This window comes from Callithrix jacchus, chromosome 3 (genome assembly GCF_049354715.1).
Source record: "Callithrix jacchus isolate 240 chromosome 3, calJac240_pri, whole genome shotgun sequence".
NCBI lineage: Eukaryota > Metazoa > Chordata > Mammalia > Primates > Cebidae > Callithrix > Callithrix jacchus.
Window position 1 is genome coordinate 110,155,131 of NC_133504.1, and position 22,500 is coordinate 110,177,630.

At 39.5% G+C, this 22,500-nt stretch overlaps 1 protein-coding gene across 6 annotated transcripts in view; it reads right to left on the bottom strand.

Moving 5' to 3' along the window:
• NUDT9 (nudix hydrolase 9) overlaps positions 1 to 18,268 on the bottom strand; it is a 32,665-nt gene extending 14,397 nt beyond the window's left edge. For 2 of the 6 annotated variants that reach the window (XM_002745618.6, XM_078366870.1), the window contains exons 1-4: positions 17,891 to 18,268; positions 7,587 to 7,826; positions 5,376 to 5,471; positions 2,464 to 2,550 (exon numbers count right to left, since the gene is read on the bottom strand). In XM_002745618.6, coding sequence (XP_002745664.1) covers positions 2,464 to 2,550; positions 5,376 to 5,471; positions 7,587 to 7,826; positions 17,891 to 17,997 — 530 coding nt within the window. In that variant the 5' untranslated portion in view covers positions 17,998 to 18,268. Of the gene's footprint in view, positions 1 to 2,463; positions 2,551 to 5,375; positions 5,472 to 7,586; positions 7,827 to 7,943; positions 7,995 to 14,703; positions 14,750 to 17,890 lie in introns of all 6 variants that reach the window. The other 4 variants (XM_078366871.1, XM_054253167.2, XM_078366872.1 and 1 more) reach the window with 4 other exon arrangements.
• Between the last annotated feature and the right edge of the window lie 4,232 nt (positions 18,269 to 22,500).

Here is a 22,500-nt window from a genome sequence, read left to right on the forward strand (position 1 = left end):
AAGTAAAAAACTAAAAATTAAAAGGATGACAAATACGACAATATTTCAGATACATTAGAAAGATGATTGCTGTGGAGACTGCCAAATCCATCTAAACATTAGATTCACTGACCTGCTTAATTCTGATTCCTGCTCACCGAAAGACCTGAATATGATTTGGCTTACCAGATAGTTCTGCCTTGGGAAGAGAATGCATCTCCCCTGTTCTGCAACTTTCAGTAGCTCTAGTCTATACTCCTAACTTCGGCATTTAAAATTCTCCACCATAGGCTGGGCCCAGTGGCTTATGCCTGCAATCCCAACACTTTGGGAGGCCAAGGTGGACGGATCATCTGAGGTCAGTAGTTTGAGAGCAGCATGGCTAACAAGATGAAATGACATTTCTACTAAAAAAAAAATTAGCAGGGCATGGTGGTAGGCACCTGTAATCCCAGCTACTTAGGAGGCTGAGGCAGGAGAATCGTTTGAACCTGGGAGGTGGTGGTTGCAGTGAGCCAAAATTCCACCATTGTACTCTGGCTTGAACTATAAAAGCGAAAGTCTGCCTCAAAAAAAAAAAAATTCTCCACAATAAAACTGCACAAAAATTAATTTTAAGTTTCATTTTCACCACTACTCTCCTACAAGAATATTCTGTTTCAATCAAGCTAGTCATTACTCAGATATTACTAGAGCCCCTTTCCTTAGGCTTCCTGCCATCTCCCTACCCAAGGTTCAAGTTGGGCACAAATCAACCTGCTTTATGCTGCCTTTCTTGGGTGCTCCAGTTTACCACAGTCACACCCCATATTCAATCTTCTAATCTTCTAAAGCATCCTGCATCACCCATATTACTTGATCATATTTAACATGTTTTCTTACTTCATATTTTCCATCTTGCAAATAAAGCCATAGCTCTTCAGTGACAGAGAACCAACTTAGGATTCTTAGATTTTTTTATATCCTCTAAAGTGCCTACTGAGAACAAATAGACGTTCAATAAATAGATGCATACAGAATTAACCTTCTTTACATAATGCCTAACCTACTCATATAAGTACAGCTTTATACTTACATCACATCACTATCATTTTAAATAAAGTCCCTTAAAAATAAAAATTATATATATATCTGCATGTATATTTATGTATATATACATGTGCGGGCCTGTGTGTCTAGTCATGTGCCATATAACGATGTTTTGGTTAATAACAGATCATATATGCAATGGTGGTCCCATAAGATTATGATGGAGCTGACATTCCTATTATTCCTATCACCTAGTGATGTCATAGCCATTGTTAACATCCTAACCCAACACATTACTCACACGCTTGTGGTGATGCTAACGTAAACAAACCTACTGCACTGCCAGTCATAAGGACAATTATATACAGTACATAATACTTGATAATAAGTGACTATGTTACTGGTTTACGTATTTTCTATACCATACTTTTTATCATTATTTTAAAGTATATTCCTTCTACTTATTAAAAAAAAAAGTTAACTGTAAAACAGCTTCAGGCAGGTCCTTCAGGAGGCATTCAAGAGGAAGGCATTATTATCAGAGGAGATGACAACTCCATGTTCTAGTGGGACAAGATGTAGAAGTGGAAAACAGGGATATTGATGATCCTGACCTTGTGTAGGCCTAGGCTAATATATGTATTTGTGTCTTAGTTTTTAATAAAAATTTTTTAAAAATCTTTTTAATTTAAAAAAGCTCACCGAATAAGGATATAACAAAAAACTATTTTTGTACAATTTCACAACATGTGTTTTAAGCTGTTATTATAAAAAAGTTAAAAAGGTTTTAAAATTTTTAAAGTTTAAAAAGTAAAAAAGTTACAGTAAGCTAAGGTCAGTTTATTATTAAAAGAAAAATATTTTGTATAAATTTGGTGTAGCCTATGTATGCAGTGTTTATAAAGTCTACAATAGTGGACAGAAACGTCTCAGGCTTTCATGCTCATTCACCCCTCACTCTGACTCACCTAGATCAACTTCCAATCCGACAAGCTCCATGGAGGTTAAGTGCCCAAAACAGGTGTATGGTTTTTATCTTTTATATCTTATTTTTACCTATTTTTCCTATGTTTAGATATACAAACACTTACCATTGTGTTACAGTTGCCTACAGTATTCAGTACAGTAACATGCTGTACAGGTTTGTAGCCTAAGAGCAATAGGCTACAGCATACAGCACAGATGTATACTACTTATATAATTGTACCTACACAATCTAGGTTTATGTAAATACACTCTCTGATGTTCACACAAGAAAATCACCTAACAATGCATTTCTCAGAACATGTTCTCATTGTTAAGCAATACATGACTGTATATACGCATATATATACAAACACACATACATATGTATACACACACAGGTACACATATATACACACATTAGCTACAGTCTGTATTTTTCCTATCACTTAGCTCTTTGCTACTGATATATATATACGTTTTGGTTCTTACCTGGTTATAATAGGATCTGCAGCATGATTTGGACCCCATCGCCCCAAAAGCCCCCGGCCAACCAGTCCAGTCCGTCCTGCAGGATTTCTGGGAAAACATAAAAGCATAAAATCAATGTGCCCATCTTTTTAACCTGATTTGATAAAACCCAAAGGAAGGGGATACAAGCAGTAAGACAGAACTAATATGTCCTCACAAATCCAATAATACTATCACATATCCGGTGCTGAAATCATGTATTTCATTACACTGCTATTTAACTTTTCTTTTGTGCATGTGCTAAGCTTTAAACTTGATCCAGAAAGTACTTCTCATACCTGAAGTGGTTCTACAGTGTAATGATTTGTTTCAGTTTTCACCTATCTGCCTAAATTCAAACTAGAACCTTACTGAATTCTTTTGGAAAACCCACATCTCTCTTCACTTGCTCATCATTCTCATTTCCTACTCTACTTTCCTACAACCCTTCCCATTCAAGTTGTTTCTGTTGCATTAAGTGCATTTTTCCTCAATTTTTGGATTCTTATTATCAATAATATATATTTTATGCCATGTAACAGGTATTAGTATTACTATTTCATAGATTTCAAGTATACTAAAATACAATTTTATAAAAATGTCAACTATATATCCTGATACCACAACCCAGTGTTAAAAATTTGTGAGAGAAACCTAGCAAGACTCATGCCTGTGTCATTTTATTTCAGTAAATATTCTTTAATTGTTCAACTTTCGTTATATACTACTAAAATGTTCTAACGTGTAATTCTACTTAATGACTCTGTATCTTTGGCCCTCCTATTCTATGAAAGTAAATAAACAACTTGCCAAAATTTCCTTTTTTGCCATCTCTTTTGATTCTTTCTTCCCAGTGAGTATTATTAAAATTGAATGAATTTTGATAGTTTTTATACTAGACTCAGAAATATTTCAGCAAGACATGCAAATAGCAACAGAAAGAAAAGATAAGACACCTGCCCACTGACAATAATTCTTTTCTAATTCACAGAAGACGGGGTAGAGTGGCCGACAACCATATTTTATTCCATGTAACCACACATCCCTGAACACACGTGATCAAAGTCAACACTAAGAGACAGAATGTTAGCTTTTATAGATGATCAAGACTGTAACTCATAAACAAGAAACTGGAATGGACACATAGACTATATTATAGCCTGAAAAGCACTGTGGTTATTTGCAAAGAGAGTCAACAATATAGAGGAAAGCATAGATGAGGCAGAGAGAGAGTCATGATGGATTTTGAATTCCGTCTTTTCTAAAGTTAGCTGCATTTTTGTTTCGAGCTCCTTGAGACACTCCTATAGCCTTCAAATAAATTTTACTTTTGCTCAGGCAAGCTAAAGTTAGTTTCTAGTACTCAAAGAGACTTTATTAAAAGAACAATCTATCTTGGATTTCCATCTATATATCTTATCTATATTTTCATATATTTTATCTTTTTATAATTGTATTCATAAAAGGACCTAAGGAGTAAGTCAAATGCAAGGAGAATTTGACTTAAAAAGACTCAGGAACATAGGAAGGGGAATAAGTTAGACCAAAGAAAGAACTTAGCAAAACTGAAGGACCCGGGTGCAATGAGAGGAGTACTACCATTACTTTGTCTTAGAGGAACCAAGAACACAAAGTGCAACATTTTTGTAAGGTGATAACCATGATTTCAAATCTGTGATCCTTCTTTGGTTTATTTGGTACATGCTAATTTTTATATTTCTTTCTTACTTTTTAATATGGTTTGGCTCTGTGTGCCCACCCAAATCTCATCTCAGATTGCAATTCTCATAAATTGAGGGCAGAATCTGGTGGGAGGTGATTGGATCATGGGGGTGGTTTCCCCATGCTGTTCTCGTGATAGCAAGTGAGTTCTCATGAGATCTGATGGGTTTTTTTTGTTTTCTGAGATGGAGTCCCGCTCTGTTGCCCAGGCGGGAGGGCAATGGCACAATCTTGGCTCACTGCAACCTCTGCCTCCCAGGTTCAAGCGATTCTCCTGCCTCAGCCTCCCGAGTAGCTAAAATTACAGGCGCCCACCACCACACCCAGCTAATTTTTGTATTTTTGGTAGAGACGGGGTTTCACCATGTTGACCAGGCCGGCCTCGAACTCCTGACCTCAGGTGATCCAACCACCTCAGCCTCTAAAAGTGCTGGGATTACAGGTGTAAGCCTCTGAGCCCAGCCAATCTGATGGTTTTATAAGGGGCTCTTCCCCCTTCACTTGTTCACTCTCTGTCATCTGCTGCCATGTAAGATGTACCTTTGCTTCTCTCTCACCTCCACCATGATCATAAGTTTCCTGAGGCCTCTCCAGCCATGCACAACCGTAAGTCAATTAAACCTTTTTCCCTCATAAATTGCCCAGTCTTGGGTATGTCTTTATAGCAGTGTAAGAACAGCCTAATACATTTACATATTGTCTTCTTAAGAAAAACGGATAATTTTTGAGTTGTACAGAAAAATCATTTTTTAAAAAGTGTAGAAAGACCCTTGATCTTAAATTATTGGGTTATCTTTATTTTTACTCTTACATGTTTGGATAAATTCTTACTTTAAGATACTATACCATTTAATAAATATCTGATGAACAATTTTTAATCCTTTCTGTTAATGTATTTATTAATTACTTCTATTTTCAAGAAAGAATTACAAAATGATGCATTCAAATGCTGCCTCTGCCATTTACTAGCATACAAATTGCTTATACTCTTTCCTTATCTGTAAAATGGAATTAAAAATACCCACCAACAGGGTTATTGTGCATATTTAATTACATTACATATATAAATAAATCTGTACAACATCTGGCACATACAATGATTTGATAAACATGAACTATCTTTTCTACTTTTTGGTGACTCATTATTAAGACCCTTTACTGCCAGTACCTACCTCGGTCTTCCATTTTCAATCTCATACAGGCCATTCTGGCTCTTTCTCTCAACATGTCCATCCTTTTCGTTAAACTTGGGAGAAAAATTACTTTCACTGTAATGAGAATACCAATGTAAAATAAGAAATAATTCAAAACTACCAACAGCTTAATAATGCAAATCAATCAGTTATCCATAGTATTCCTAAAACAATTAATTTCTAAGGGTTAGTTTTTGGTTTTTTTTTTTCCCCACAAATCCATCTTATTCCTTCAAAACAATTTTTTTTTTTTGAGACGGAGTCTCGCTCTATTGCCAGATTGGAGTACACTGGCACAACCTCAGCTCACTGTAACCTCCGCCTTCCGGGTTCAAGTGATTCTCCTGCCTCAGCCTCCCAAGTAGCTGGGACTACAGGCATGCACCACCATGCTAATTTTTGTATCTGTAGTATAGACAAAGTTTCACCATGTTGGCCAGGATGGTCTCAACCTCTTGACCTCATGATCAGCCCACCTCAGCCTCCCAAGTCCTAGGATTACAGGCATGAGCCAGCATGCCCAGCCCCTTCAAAACAATTTTTAAGGGAAAAAAAAGTTTTAACCAAAACACCATATATTACAAACATATATATTATTATTAAACTTATTAACCCCTCTGAGAGGGACTACCAGCAGAAGCACTGGAGCTCCTACCACATGCTACAAAAAGGTCAATTAGCAAGATGGAATTGCTTGTAGGCACATTGTGAAAATTATTCCAAAAATAAGACTGCAAGATAAGATTACTTCTGATGATGTTTCTACTACTTCAAAATAATTTAAATTTCTTCAAATGCACACTGATTAATATTTTTATCAGAGTAAACCCATGAAGTAGTGAATTTGCCCCACAAACTGCATAATAAATACAATGTAAATTAAAAACAGACATACTATGCTGGAAATGTTCTAGAACTTGATCTGGGTGTTGGTTACAGAACTATATAAATGTAAAATTTTACTGAGCTGCACACCTTCACATGTAAGAAATGTGCACTTTACTACATTTATATCATGCCATAACAAAAAATTTTTACTTTTTATTTATATATTTTATTTCTTTTTTCTTTCTTTCTTTTGAGATGGAGTCTCTCATTCTGTAGCCCAGGCTGGAGTGCAATGACACGATCTCAGCTCACTGCAACCTCCACCACCCAGGATCAAGTGAATCTCCTCCTGCCTTAGCCTGCCGAGTAGCTGGGATTATAGGCATGTGCCACCATATGCAGCTACTTTTTTATATTTTTGGAAAATAACAGGGTTTCACCATGTTGGCCAGGATGGTCTCAAACTCCTGACTTCAGGTGATCTGCCTGCCTCAGCCTCCCAACGTGCTGGGATTATAGGCATGAGCCACTGTGCCTGGCACAACAAAAAAATTTTTTAACAGATATAACTAAACTACTTTCCTTACCACTGTAATATCGCTGCCATAATTGCACTGACAGTGAATAAAGAGTTATGAAGCACTAAATAGTTCATGGGCAGTTCTGACACAGGTTTCATTTTTTCTTGCTTTAACTTCAGTGAGTGAGCAAAGAAATATCTGTGGTCTGTTGGGGAATAATGTCCAATTTGAATGATCCATACATTTTCTTAAGATTTCTAAGCAATCTGCCACCTAACATGCAAATAAAAAGAATTAAATGATTTAAAAACCATGAAATTGTAAAACCAGAGTTGCAATGCCTTTGGGATTCTAGAGATTCACCCCTTAAAAAAAAAAAATCACCAGGCATGCTGGCTCACGCCCGTAATCACAGCACTTAGGGAGGCCAAGGCAGAAGGATAACTTGAGCTCAGGAGTTCAAGACCAGACTCGCCAATACAGTGAGAATTCATCTCTGCTAAAAATTTAAAAGTTAGCCAGGCATGGTAGCACATGCCTGTAGTCCCAGTTGCTTGGGAGGCTGAAGTGGGAGTATCACTTGAGCCCAGGAGATGAAGGCTGCAGTGAGCTATGATCACACCACTGCACTCCAGCCTGGTGACACAGCAAGACTCTGTCTCAAAAAAAAAAAAAACAAAAAAATAAACAAATAAGAACTGTTTATCTTTGGCAAGAATTCAAGCAAATGTGGAAACTGAATTATAACACAGTTAAGCATAGATTAAAATTATTTTCAGATATAAAACCATTACCTTCTCTAAAAGTCTTATTCCCAGCTAATGCTATCTTATTTGCTCACCTGATTTGAGGATCTGCCCACCTAGGTCCAGCCAAGACAGAGACTGCAGTGTATTCCACCGGGTTATAGTCTTGCCACTCAACAACCCAGCCCACTTTCTCATTAGGAACCTGGCTTCGTTGAACTTTTGAACCTGGGTAAGGAGACGTCCGAGCCTTGTTGTGGGAATTCTCTTTGGAACCATTAGAACCAGACATGATGTTGGTATTAAGATGAAACCAACAAGATGAAAATGAGTTTCTGGGGGAGAAAAAGAAAAAACATTTTACATACATACCAAAAATATATTAATTAAAGGGGCATGGTGGCTTACTTCTGTAATCCCAGCACTTTTGGAGGCTGAGGCCAGTGGATTACCTGAAGTTAGGAGTTCAAGACCAGCCTGACCAATATGGTGAAACCCCATCTCTAAAAAAAAAAACACAAAATTAGCCAGGCATGGTGGCATATGACTATAATCCCAGCTACTTGGTAGGCTGAGGCAGAGTAATTGTTTGAATTCGGGAAAGAAGAGGTTGCAGAGGGTCGAGATCGCACCACTGCATTCCAACCTAGGCAACAAGAGTGAAAACTCTATCGCAAAAAAAAAAAAAAAAAAAATGAATTCAAAGACCCAATAACATACTTTCCAATCTCAAAAATCTTTAAGAATCAGAAAATTCAAATATGATGCATATTAGTCTAAAGGTCCAACATTTATGAGAGATTATTTTCAAATATAAATTTTTTTAACATATAGCTAAATCTTATTAGTTGGAACCCACTGACTGAATTTATTTTAGGTGAGGAAAAAAGGACACAAGCTTACTTGTCTGTTATCTGTTGTGGAAGAGGAAGTTTGTTATGAAAACTCAAACCATAAACACAAATATAAGCTGGGCACGGTAGCTCACACCTATAATCCCAGCACTTTGGGAGGCCAACGCAGGCAGATCACTTGAGGTCAGGAGTTTGAGACCAGCTTCCCAAACATGGTGAAACCCTGCCTCTACTAAAAATGCAAAAATTAGCCAGGTGTGGTGGTGTACATCTATAATTGCAGCTACTGAGGAGGCTGGGGCAGGAGAACTGCTTGAACCCAGGAGGTAAAGGTTACAGTGAGCTGAGATTGCCACTGCACTCCAGCACTCTAGCCTGGGTGACAGAGAGAGAGACTCCACCTCAAAAAAAAAAAAAGTGTAAAAGACAACTGTTTATGTGAAGGAATACATTTTTTAAAAATCACCTATATTCTAACATACATGTAAAACATATGGCAAATATGGTGCAAAGGAAATATGGGAAAATAGAAATTAACAGTCGAAAAATTCCTACATTGAATATGAACTAATGTAATATTACTTGAAGGTAGACTGTGGCAAATATACAAATTGTAAACTTTGGAGCAAAATTTAAATAAAATATACAGGCATGAAATAATTGGACAGCATATACAAAAGAAGACCACCAACCTTCACCCTAACTACACAGCTTATACAAACATTTTTCATATCTCATCTTGCCCAAAGTTAAATGGCTTCTCATTATTGTTAAAATAAAAATATAAAATTTTTTTGATGACCTTAAACTAGGACATCTAAAGGAGACTCTGAGAATGTGGTAAGATTATGATAGTTCCTTTCTCCTGCTCTCGCAGTACCAGTCAATTTGCTCTTCTTAAGACAAATGATTGCAAATATCCACTTGAACAAGGTTGTGGAATAAGTTAACAGCATTTGTCTCCTAATCTCATGGAGTGAGAAGTACACAACAATCATTTCTGAGGTATTTCTGCCAAAAATATATGACACGAATCTGGACATTAGGAAACATAGGACAGACCCAGGTTAAGAGACATCTTACAGAATAAAGGTCTGGGGCTGGGCACGGTGGCTCACATCTGTAATCCCAGCACTTTGGGAGACCGAGGCAGGCAGATTACCTGAGGTCGGGAGTTCAATACCAGCCTGACCAACATGGAGAAACCTCGTTTCTACTAAAAAGACGGGGTTTTAGTATGCCTGTAATCCCACCTACTCGGGAGGCTGAGTCAGGAGAGATGTCTGAATCTAGGACGTGGAGGTTGCCATGAGCCAAGATCGTGCCATTGCAGTCCAGCCTGGGCAACAAGAGCGAAACTCCATCTCAAAAAAAAAAAAAAAAGAATAAAGGTCTGTACTCTCTAAATTGTAAGGTCATGAAAGATAGAAAAAGGTACAGGAACTCTTCCAGACAGATGCAGACTATAAAGACATGACAATTAGAAGTAATCAATGATCCTGCATGTGTTGATGAACCATAAAGGAAAATATAAACATTGCAGGATAGGTAGTAAAGTTTGAATGGGGTTGTATAAATAATTTTAAAAGGTGACTTTTTTTAAAAAGTATCTATTTGCTCCCAACAAAGAAAAACCCAGGACTAGATGGCTTTACTGGTAAATTCTACCAAACATTTAAAGAAGAATCAACACCAATATTCCTTCAACTCTTCCAAAAACCTGAAGAGGAAGTAAACACTTCCAAACTCACTCTGTGAGGACAGCATTATCCTGATTCTAAAGCTCAACGAAGACACTATAAGAAAACTACAAACAAGTACCCTTAATTAATACTGATGTAAAAATCCCCAACAAAGTAATCAGCAGAATTCAACAGCACATTAAAAGGATTATATACCATGACCAAGGAACACATTCCGAAAATGCAATGATGGTTCCACATAACGAAAATCAACCAACATAATGTACCACATTAACAAAAAAATTTTTTTAAATCCTCTTGATTGATGCAGAAAAATTATCTAACAAAATTCAACACCTTTTCATAATTTAAAAACATTCAACAAACTAGGAACAGAAGGAAATTCTCAACATAATAAAGGCCATATATGAAAAGCCCACAGTTAATTGTGTGAAGGTGAAAGACTGAAAATTTTTCCTCTAAGACCAGGAACAAGACAAGGATGTTCACTTTTGCCACCTTTATTCAACATAATACTGGAAGTTCTAGCCAGAGCAATTAGGAAAGTACATAAAGGAAAAGACATCCAAATTGGAAAAAAAGAAGTAAAACTGTCTCTACAAGTTAAGCATCCCTAATTCAAAAACCCAAAATCAGAAATTTTTTGAGTGCTGATATGAAGCCCCAGATAGAAAACTCCACACCTGACCTCATGGGTCACAACCAAAACTGTTTCAGACACAAGTTTAAAATAGTGTATAAAATTATCTTCAGGCTACCTGTATAAAGTATATATGAAACATAAATGAATTTTGTGTTTAGACTGGGTCCCATCTCCAAGATATCTCATCATGTGTATGTGAATACTCCGAAACCTGAAATTCAAAACACTCTGGTCCCAAGCATTTCAGATAAGAAATACTCAACCTGTATTTACAAGTCACATGATATTTTATGTAGAAAACCCAAAATAACTCATGAAGAAACTGTTAGAATAAATTAATCTAACAAAGTTGCAGGATATGAAATCAACACACAAAAATGGTTACATTAAAAAACAGTAACAGGCTGGGCATCTTGGCTCATGCCTGTAATCCCAGCACTTGGGAAGACAGAGGCAAGCAGCTGAGGTCAGCAGTTCAAGACCAGTCCGGCCAACATGGAGAAACCCCATCTCTACTAAAAATACAAAAATTAACCAGGCATGGTAGTGCACACCTGTAATCCCACCTACTTGAGAAGCTGAGGTGGGAGAATCACTTGAACCCAGGAGGTGGAGGTTGCAGTGAGCTGAGATAGAGACTCCATCTCAAAAAAACAAAACAAAACACTAACAGTTAACAATCCAAAAGGAATATTAAGAAAACAATTCTACTTACAATAGCATCAAAAAGAATAAAATACTTAGGAATAAACTTAAGAAAGAAAAACTTTTAGACACTGAACACTACAAAATATTGCTAAACAAAATTAAAGACACCAGTAAATAAAGAGACATGCTGTGTTCACTGACTAGAAGAATATATTGTTAAGGTGTCAATACTACTCAAAGTTATCTACAGATTCAATGCAATCTCTGCCAAAATCCCAGTGATGTTTCTTCCAGAAACAGAAAACTCTACCTTAAAATTCACATGGAATCTCAAGGAACCCCAGATAGCCAAGACGATCTTGAAAGGGAAATACAAAGTTCAAGGTCTCACACTTACTACACAGCTATAGTAGTCACAACACTGAGATACTGATATAAAGACTGACAGACATATAGACTAGTGGGATAGAAGTAGAACCCAGAAATAAATCCTCACAATAATTTTTGTCAAAGGTACCAAGACCATTTCAAGAGGGAAAGGGCAATCTGGGAAAATTGGATATTCACATGCAAAAGTAGTAAGAAGTTTGACCCTTCCCTTACACCATATACAAACATTAACTAAAAATGGATCAAAGACCCAAACAGAAGACCTAAAATGATCAAAATCTTAGAGGAACACATGCTGACAAAACTTAACAAAACTGGATTTGGCAATGATTTTTTCTGGATATGACACCAAAAGTACAAGCAACAAGAGAAAAAATTAATAAGTTGGCCTATATCAAGATGAAAAACTTCTGTGTATCAAAAGACACAGACAAGAGTGAGAAAGCAACCCATGACACAGGAGAAGATACTTGGGAATCACATGTCTGATAAGGGATTGGTTTCATCCAGAATATAGAAAGAACTCCTACAACACAACAACAATAAAACAACCCAATTAAAAAATGGGCAAAGGACTTCAACAGACATTTCTCCAAAGAATATAAACAAATGGCCAATAGGCACATGAAAAGATGCTTAATAGCACTAATTATTAGACAAATGCAAGTCAAAACCACAATGAGGTACTTGCCTCAGACCCATCAGAATGACCACTATAAAAAAAAAATACAGAAAATAAGTATTGGCAAGGATATGGAGAAATTTACTTGCTAATAAAAATAGTGACATCAAACAATTTGTATTTTCATAAGGTATTGCTGAAAAAATGCAATAAAGTGCTATAATATGGTACCATTTTTATAAAGCAATGACATGAAAAATAAATAAGTACATACATTTCAGTGCATGTATATAATGCATTTGTCTTTGCTATTGAACCATAACAAATCACTACAAATTCACTGACTTATGACAATACAAATTTATTGTCTTAGGTTAGAAGTCCAACAGGGGTCTCAATGGGCTAAAGACAATGTAGCAGCAGGGCTGCATTCCTTTCTGGAGGCTCAAGAGAAAAATCCATTCCCCTTCCTTTCCTAGCTACTACAGGGAATCCCATTTCCATCTGCATTCCGTGGCTCATGGCCCCCTTCCATCATCTTCAAAGCCAGCAACATAGAATCTCTCTCTGACCATTTATTAGTAGTCATATCTCTGTCTGATCACAGCCAGGTCATTTTTTAAGCACTCTCAATTAAATCTGGAGCACCTTCCAGGATGCTCTCCCCATCTCAAAGTCTTTAGCCTTAATCACATCTGCATTCTCTTTTGCTATGTAAGGCAACATATACACAGGTTCCAGGAATTAGGATGTGGACATACTTGGGGGGTCATTATTCTGCTTACCACAAATCTCTGTACTATTATATGAGCATACACAGAAGGATCCACATAATCAGATTCTTAACATGGGCTAGGAAATAAGGTGCTGATGTGAATAGAAGTAAAAGCAAATGGGAAGAGGGAAAAGAAAAGAAGAACAAAAAGGAAAGTGGGGGAAGGGAGAAGAGAGGGGAGAAGAAAAAGGGGATAATGAAGGGGAAAGAGGAAGGAGAGTGGCAAAGATGGGGAGGAGAGGGGAAGAGAGAAAAGGAGAAAAAGAAAGCGAGTTACAAGAAAGGTTAAGAAAAGAACAAGAAGGAAGAACAAATTTTTTAAAAGGATAAAAACAGAAGAAAAAGGAAACAAGGAAAAAAAAGAGAAGGAAAAAGACTACCCAAACACACTAAATAATGTGAGGTACAACTGATCAAATTTATGTAATTAGGGCAAATTACATAATTATATGTATACAAAAAGAAACTTCTCAGTGGGGCATGGTGGCTCATGTCTGTAATCCCAACACTTTGGGAGGACTGCTTGAAGCCAGGAGTTCAAGACCAGCCCAGATGAGATAGGGAGACCCTTATCTCTATAAAAAATTTTAGAAGTTGGAGAAGCATGGTGGCATGTGCCTGTAGTTGCCGCTACTCAGGAAGCTAAGGTGGGAGGATCACTCGAGTCCAGGAGGTCAAGGCTGCAGTGAACCATGATCATGGTCACACCACTGTACTCCAGCCTGGGCAACACGGTGAGATCCTGACTCATTAAAAAAATAAGAAAGTTTTTCTTTTTAATCAAATGTCTTACCCTGACTCAGAACTGCCTACTACACTTCCTCCTAGTCCCTCTTCAGTGTATACAGTATATATATGTACCTACCATTAGGTATCATACCCAAGTTTCACTGCCATAAAGGCAGTGAATTTTATGCCTACGATTCTATAAGGGTTGATACGTGTCATTATACATTTGTCCAAACTATAAAGCACAAGACCAAGAGTAAATACTGATATAAACTACAGGACTTTGGGTGATGTCACAATGTAGGTTTAATTCTAACAAACCTATGGCTCTGTGGGCATTTTGACAATGAGGGAGGCTATGCATGGATGCAGGTAGGAGATTTACAAGAAATCTCTATCTTTAACTCAATTTTGGTGTGAACTTAAAAACTGCTCTAAAAAAATGACTATTTTTAAAAGTCTTCTGTGCTACCCCAATTCATCCCTCCCTCCCCATCTCCAACCCCTGATCTTTTTACTGTCTCCACAGCTCTGCCTTTGAGAATGCCATATAGTTGGAATCATAGAGCCTTTCCTTTAGTTAATAATATGCATTTAAGATTCCTCCATGTGGCCTGGTGCGGTGGCTCAAGCCTATAATCAAGCCTTGGGAGGCCGAGGAGGGTGGATCACAAGGTCAAGAGATCGAGACCATCCTGGTCAACATGGTGAAACCCCATCTCTACTAAAAATACAAAAAATTAGCTGGGCATGGTGGCATGTGCCTGTAATCCCAGCTACTCAGGAGGCTGAGGCAGGAGAATTGCCTGAACCCAGAAGGTGGAGGTTGCGGTGAGCTGAGATCATGCCTGGGTAACAGGTACTCCAGCCTGGGTAACAAGAGCGAAACTCCGTCTGCAAAAAAAAAAAAGATTCCTCTATGTCTTTTCATGGCTCGATAGCTCATTTCTTCTTATCACTAAATAATATCCCATTGTCTGGATGTACCACAGTTTATTTATCCATTCACCTATTGCCTAACATCCTGGTTGCTTCCAAGTTTTGGCAGTTATGAATAAAACTGCTAAAAAACATCTGTGTGCAGGTACAAGAATACTTGTAATATACACATATACAGCCTAGACCCCTGTACTGTATTACTGAACATGTACAAGAAATATATTTGGCCTAGCAAATGAGAACTAAGTAGCTGATAAAGTTCATTTACAAGACAAAAAACAATTAAGACTGGCAAACTTTAAAAAATGCAATACTGACATGATGCTTTGGAATCAAAATCTGTAACAATCATATTGTCATAATCAAAGATAAATGTATACAGGGATTGTTATGTGCAAGACACTGTTCTAAGCACTATAATACATTAACTCACGTGATCCTCACAACTGAGTTCAGGTACTATTATCTTTTTTCTTTTAACCCTTTTTTTTTTGAAAAACAGGGCCTCACTCTGTTACCCAGGCTAGCATGCATTAGTACAATCATGGCTCACTGCAACCTCTACCTCCCAGGCTCACACAATCTCCGGCCTCAGCATCTCGAGTAGCTGGGACTACAGGGATGTGCTACCACACCTGAATAAGTTTTTGTTTTGGTTTTTCTCATTTAGTTTTTTGCTTTTTTGGTGAGGGAGTGGTTTGGTAAATCAGGTAGGCTCAGAGACTCCCAATTTTTTTATTTTTTGTAGAGATGGGGGTCTCACTATACGTTGCCCAGGCTGGTCTCAAACTCCTGGGCTCAAGCGATCTTCCTGCCTTGGACTTCCAAAGTGCTGAGATTACAGGTTTGAGCCTCCACACCGGGCCATATTGTCCTTTTCTTTTCTTTTTTTTAAGGAAATAAGAACATTAATGCCCAGAAAGTAAATAAGTTTACCAAGGTCACACAATTGAGAGTAGAAATCAGGATCCAAACCCAGGCAAGCTGGCTTAGAACTCCAGGCTCTTAACGCTATGCTTTACTATCTCTATTTCATTTTTAGTTCATTCATATGTTTTATGTATTCACAGGAATAAAACAATATTCTATGCACATGTCACCGATAGATCTTTCTGTTAAATTTGTACGTTGTGCTATGTAAAAGCATTCACTACATCTTTGCAATATACTACTTTCTTCTAAAAATGTACATTTGAGGACTGGGAGCAATGTCTCACTATAATCCGTCAAGGCAGGAGGATCACTTGAGCCCAATAGTTTGAGAACAGTCTGGGCAACATAGGGAGACCCATCTCTACAAAAAAAAAAATTTTTTTTTAATTAGCCAGGCATGGGAGTGTGCACCAGTAGTCCCAGATACTCAATCTGGGGCAATCGTTTCAGCCCAGGAGGTTGAGACTGCAGTGAGTCATGATCATACCACTAAACTCCAGCCTAGGTGGCAGATCAAGAAAAAAAGAAAATGAACTTTGAAACTTTCTAGTAATCACAGAAACTACTGCAAAACTGTCACTTTCTGGGTTTTTCCAAATTATCAAAGACCGGTAAAAAAAAATTTTTTTTAATTAGCCAGGCATGGGAGTGTGCACCAGTAGTCCCAGATACTCAATCTGGGGCAATCGTTTCAGCCCAGGAGGTTGAGACTGCAGTGAGTCATGATCATACCACTAAACTCCAGCCTAGGTGGCAGATCAAGAAAAAAAGAAAATGAACTTTGAAACTTTCTAGTAATCACAGAAACTACTGCAAAACTGTCACTTTCTGGGTTTTTCCAAATTATCAAAGACCGGTAAAAAAAAATTTTTTTAAGAGACATCTCAGCCGGGCACGGGGTGGCTCACACCTGTAATCCCCAGCACTATGGGAGGTCTAGGAGGACAGATCTCCTGAGGTTAGGAGTTCGAAACCAGCCTGGCCAACATGGTGAAACCCCATCTCTACTAAAACACAAAAATCAGCCAGGCATAGTGATAGGTGCCTGTAATCCCAACTGCTTGGGAGGCTGAGGCAGGAGAATCACTTGAACCCGGGAGGCAAACGTCACCATGAGCAGAGATCACGCCACTGCACTCCAGCCTGGGCGTCAAGAGTGAGACTCCGTCTCAAAAACAAAAAAAGAAAAGAACACTAGAGATAGGGTCTCGCTCTGTCACTCAGGCTGCAATGCAGTGATGCCATCACAGCTCACTACAGCCTCGAACTCCTGAGCTTAAGCATTCCTACTGATCACTTAGTCTCTGAGCCTACTCTGATCCTACTGATAGGACTTGGTAGGAAGAGGCAAAAGTCAGTGATCAACCCATGTACAGAAAACAAATCCTATTACTCACATTAATCAAAATATAGACAGATAATCAGTGCCAATCAGATGTTTGAGAAAAAGCAACAGAAGGAAACAGGAGCAAAAAAACACAGAACAATTGACCAACAGTAAATAAATTAATGAAATAGATCATTTTTTTCTAATTATCATCTTTGTAGTTCAAAATATTTTATATCTATAAAATAAGAAGGGAAAGTCTGCTGCACCTAGGACCTTGTGTTTACTAACTTAAAAGAATAAAAACTAGAGACGGGGTGAACAGGGGGCAGTGTGAGACACTAATAAATCCCTAAATTTATCCACAGTACACAACTTTAAAAAGAGCTAGATAATAAATACAATAAATATATTATCTACCCTGGAAAGGGGGTGGCGGAAATAGTGATTTTGCTTTTCACTTTACATCATCTTCAAGCTGTTTTAACTATGTACATGTATTAATTCTAATAATAATGTTTTAAGAATCAACCATTAAAAAAATGGCACGGGGCAACACCACCCCAAGCCAAGTGCTATTTCAACTCTCTGGTGATACTAATAATAATTTACAGAAGATAGCAAATTTCAAAATCAGAGGTCAAGAAGGGTCCCTGCCACTCGTTTTCCTCAAAAGGCAGATAACACATTTTAGAGCCTTTTTGAAAACTTGCATATGGCTATAAAAATCCGGGACGCAAAGCAAAGCCTAAAGAATTCGCCGGAAAAAAGCTGGTTCCCACCCCCAACTCAAGGTCTAGGGCAAACGAACCGGCAGTAAGAGGGTGGAATAATACCTGAACGTAGGGATGCCGCGGCAGCCCGAGGACCTGACAGTCACAGAGGCCAAGGCCACAGAGAGAGACACCGCGGCTAAAGCCTTTCCCAAGACGCGTCCGGCCATCGGCGCCCCGAGGGCGGCTTCGAGAAGCTAGGTCGCTCTTAGCTGGGGCCTCCGCCTTCTCCCCACCCCAAAGCTCCGAGTCCCGGCCCCGGGTATCTGGTGGGCATTAGGACCGGGCTGCCGTTGGGTTCCCGAACGGGAGTAGCTTTGTCTACAAATTACAGACCAAGAGCTCTCCCGCGGTAAGAGTCCCCCGCTTTCCCTAGTGGCTCGAAAAAAATCCAGAGCAGCACGTGATGCCGACGCCCCCAGCGCCAGCTGCAGGGGAAACAGCGACCGGCGGTCTCGCAGCTTTCTCGCTGCGTAATGGCGCTTTACGGCCGCGCCGCAAAGTAAAGGTCGTAGCGCCTTTCTTCTCCGACTTCCCAGTCTGCGCAAGCGTAATTGGGGCGGAAGGGAACCACCCAGAAAGTGGAACACAGAAGGGGTTGGAAGGGGCGTAAACGGGAAAGCAAAGGGGTTTGAGATAGACTTGTTGATCTGGGTTGGGTTTTTTGTTTTTTTGTTTTTTATTTCGTTTTGTTTTTTAAGACAGAGTCTGGTTCTGTCGCCCAGGCTGGAGTACAGGGGCACGATCTCAGCTCACTTCAGCCTCAACTTCCTGGGCGTAAGCGGTTCTCCTGTCTCAGCCCCCCTAAGTAGCTGGGACTACAGGCACACCCCACTATACCTGGCTAATTTTTGTATGTTTTGTAGAGACGGGTTTTTGCCATGTTGCCCAGATTGGTCTCCAGCTCTCGAGCTCAAACAGTCCAACCGCCTGGGTATCCCAAAGTGCTGAGATTACAGGCGGGAGCCTCGGCGCCTGAACCTGCTCTGGTTTTTTTAGGCAGTAAGTTGTTGCGGAACCACGCGTCTTAGCCATATTTTGCATAATACTTGGCTAAGAGAATGAAACTGCCTTTGCAAAATTATGACTGATTTGAGAGACTGAGGCGGGATCACTTGAGGTCAGGAGTTCGAGACCAGCCTCGCCAACGTGGTGAAACCCCGTCTCTACTAAAACGACAAAAATTAGCTGGACAAGGTGGCGCGCGCTTATAATCCCAGCTGTTTGGGAGGCTGAGGCAGGAGAGTCACTTGAACCCAGGAGGCGAAGGTTGCAGTGAGCCGAGATCGCACCACTGCACTCCAGTCTGGGCAACAATAGCGAAACTCCGTCTCAAAAAAAACAACTCTGGTCTCCCGCAGAGTCGGCTCTGTGTGAATTACTCTTTCTCTATTGCAATTCCCGAGTCTTGAATCAGCCCAGTCTAGGTAGCTGGCGAGGTAAACTCCTTGTGCGGTTACAGGAAGAGATACCCCAAAGACTCTGCCCATGTATCTTGAAGCGTTTCTTGGTTTTTTGTTTTTGTTTTTGTCTTATTAACCAAGTTGTCTGCTGCAATTGCTGGATTTCATTCACAAGGCTTTGCCAGGACCAGGTGTGGCCCTTGGAAATTTGTGGACGAGAAAAACTATGAAAATAGGAGGAGGAGCAGAGGGCAACACCTTTAATACTGGATAATAAACTCGAGAGGCAAAAATTAGCCCCACTGACAAACTGAAAGTTGGAAACCAAATTGTCCAATGCAGCTTGTAATCAGGCTTATCTCATTTATATGTATTAGCTTATTGATGGGGCAGATATTTGACTTTTACTTACATGATCCACTGTTTCTGTGGTGTGGTTCCGATCCACTGACATTATGAAACTTTGACCATCTTAAAAGCCAGATTAATCCAATTTTAACAACCATTGTTCTGAAGACTGCCGAACTCCTGACAGGTATTGACTGTTCAGACCTTTACACTGTCAACTTAGTTGTGCCTCAGAGGCTGAGGCATTTACTTTAGCCAAAATGAGGACAGCTGCCCAGAAGACCCAGACCCAAGTAACGAATGTGAGCTCCTGTCCACCTTTGTTACAATCAGGTTTTTAAAGGCAAAAAGGGGACAGGGAATTGACTGATATAAAGTTGTAAAGAATTACTGGTTTGTAGAAATAGCACTGATTAGTGATTGGCTATACATTAAGCTACAGAGTGTGAGTTACAGTGTCCAGTGTGCCATTATTAGGTTAACTTGTAGCTATTTGTGGCTATAGCAAGCCGTTTAAAGAGATGAATACATAAAGTGGAGAGTAGGATGCAATTGCTGTCTCTCTCTCTCTCTCTCTCCTCTCTCCTTTTTTTTTTTTTTTATTTTTATTTTGAGAAGGGGTCTCACTGTCACCAGGCTGGAGTGCAGTGGTGTGATTCGGCTCACTGCAACCTCCGACCCCCTGGTTCAAGTGATTCTCCTGCCTCAGCCTCTCAAGTAGCTGAGATTACAGGCATGCACCACCACACCCAGGTAATTTTTGTATTTTTAGTAGAGACTGAATTTCACTACATTGGCCAGGCTAGTCTCAAACTCCTGACCTCAAGTAATCCACCCGCCTCGACCTCCCAGAAGTAGCTGAGATTACAGGCATGCACCACCACACCCAGGTAATTTTTGTATTTTTAGTAGAGACTGAATTTCACTACATTGGCCAGGCTAGTCTCAAACTCCTGACCTCAAGTAATCCACCCGCCTCGACCTCCCAGAGTTCTGGGATTACAGGTGTGAGTCACCGCACCCAGCCTGATATCTCATTTTAATGTCTCTCTGGGCCTAATAATTTAAAAGGACTGAACTTCCTCATATAAAAGTTCTTTTCTCAGCACTAAGAGACCTGATCATACTCTAGCATAACTTCCAGTAACTTAAGGCCTTGTCCCTAGGCTGACCCCAGACCATGTTAAAATGCTTCCCTGAAATCAAAACTTAAAGACTAAATAATTTACTGTTTGTTCCAGCCAAAACTTGGTGATAGACAGATAGGTCCCTGAACCCCTTCTTAGAGCAGTTACTTTAGAAAGCTTGCTTTCTCTTCCCGTCAGGATATAAGTCTACCACCCAACACAGTTTCCTCAAAGACTTGGGTGCCATCTCTTTGAAATGCAAATATTCAGGGAGGTAACTCACCCTAGCTCCTAGTCCCTGTAGGAGGCGGGTATCTTGCTTTAGCTTGCCCACCGTTGCCTCCAATCATTTAGATAGAAGTTTGTTTCTCCTCTGGATAAGAGCCAGTTAGCAAACCAAGCCTAGTCAGAGCAATCAACAACCCTCCCATCCCCACCCTCAGCCAAAACTTAAGATCCTTCTGTACCTTTCACTTAACATACCTCAGCCTTTTGTTTCAGGGAAGTATGGAGTTCATATTACACTCTCTTCCCTATTGGACTAGCATTACTGAATAAAGTCTGTCTTTACTGCTTTAACTAGTGTCCAGCTTTGTTTATTTTGACCGCTCTCTCAGGTTGAGAAGTACTATTACTGAAATGTGTATTTTAAAGATAAGTATCTGTACTTGGCTGATCAGATAAACTTTGCTCTCAATGTTGTCCATCACTGCTTAAACCGGAAATGTATTAGACCGGCTGTGTTCATCAAGTTCATCTTGTCCAAAGTCTGCTGACAAATTAGTCACTAGCGAGGACAAGAGAAAAGCAGTGAGTCACAAAGCCACCAATCAAAGAAAGGGAGCAACAGAAAGTAGTTCTCACAGGAAGCTCCTCAGACCCTAGTCTTGTAACTCTCCATTCCTTAAGGGGAGTAAACTTAGTTTAATGGACCACACAACTATGCAAACAAAACCAGTTCCGTGGCAGTGAAACCAAACCGCAATTGGCTGGAACAGCCTGATCTCCTGGGTTCCTCCCCTCAGGGACACAGTGTAGTGACTACATGTTCTGCACACTGCTCTTGGGCAGAAACAAAACATCAAATTACCCACATCCTAAATTAAACAGATGTCATCTGAATTTAAGTAAGGAGAAGTAGGGGCTTTTTCTTTTTTTTTTTAATTTATAAAGCATATACTAACTTCAAGGGTGTCTTACAGTAGTTGGCGAGACAGACCAAAGACACTGAGAAATGAGTATTTTTAAATAGGAAAGTGACTTATGTGATTATTGGAATTGATGGGTATGCTAAAAGCAAGAGTAATTCAGGATCCCAACTATTTCCCTGATATAGTGTGGATATTTGTCCCCCCAACTCTGATGTTGAAATGTAATCTCCAGTGTTGGAGGTGGGGCTGGTGGGAGATGTTGGGATCTTGAGGGTGGATCACTCATGGCTTGGTTCTGTCCTTGTGACAGTGAGTGAGTTCACTCAAAATCTTGTTGTTTAAAGATGTGTGACTTCGGCCAGGTGCGGTGGCTCATGCCTGTAATCCAGCACTTTGGGAGGCTGAGGTGGGTGGATCACATGAAGTCAGGAGTTCGAGACCAGCCTGACAAATATGCTGAAATCCCATATCTACTAAAAATGCAAAAAGAAAATTAGCCAGGCGTGGTGGTGGGTGCCTATAATCCCAGCTACTTGGGAGGCTGAGGCAGGAGAATCGGTCAAACCTGAGAGGCGGAAGTTGCAGTGAGCCAAGATCATGCCACTGCGCTCCAGCCTGGGCAACAGAGCAAGACTTCATCTCAA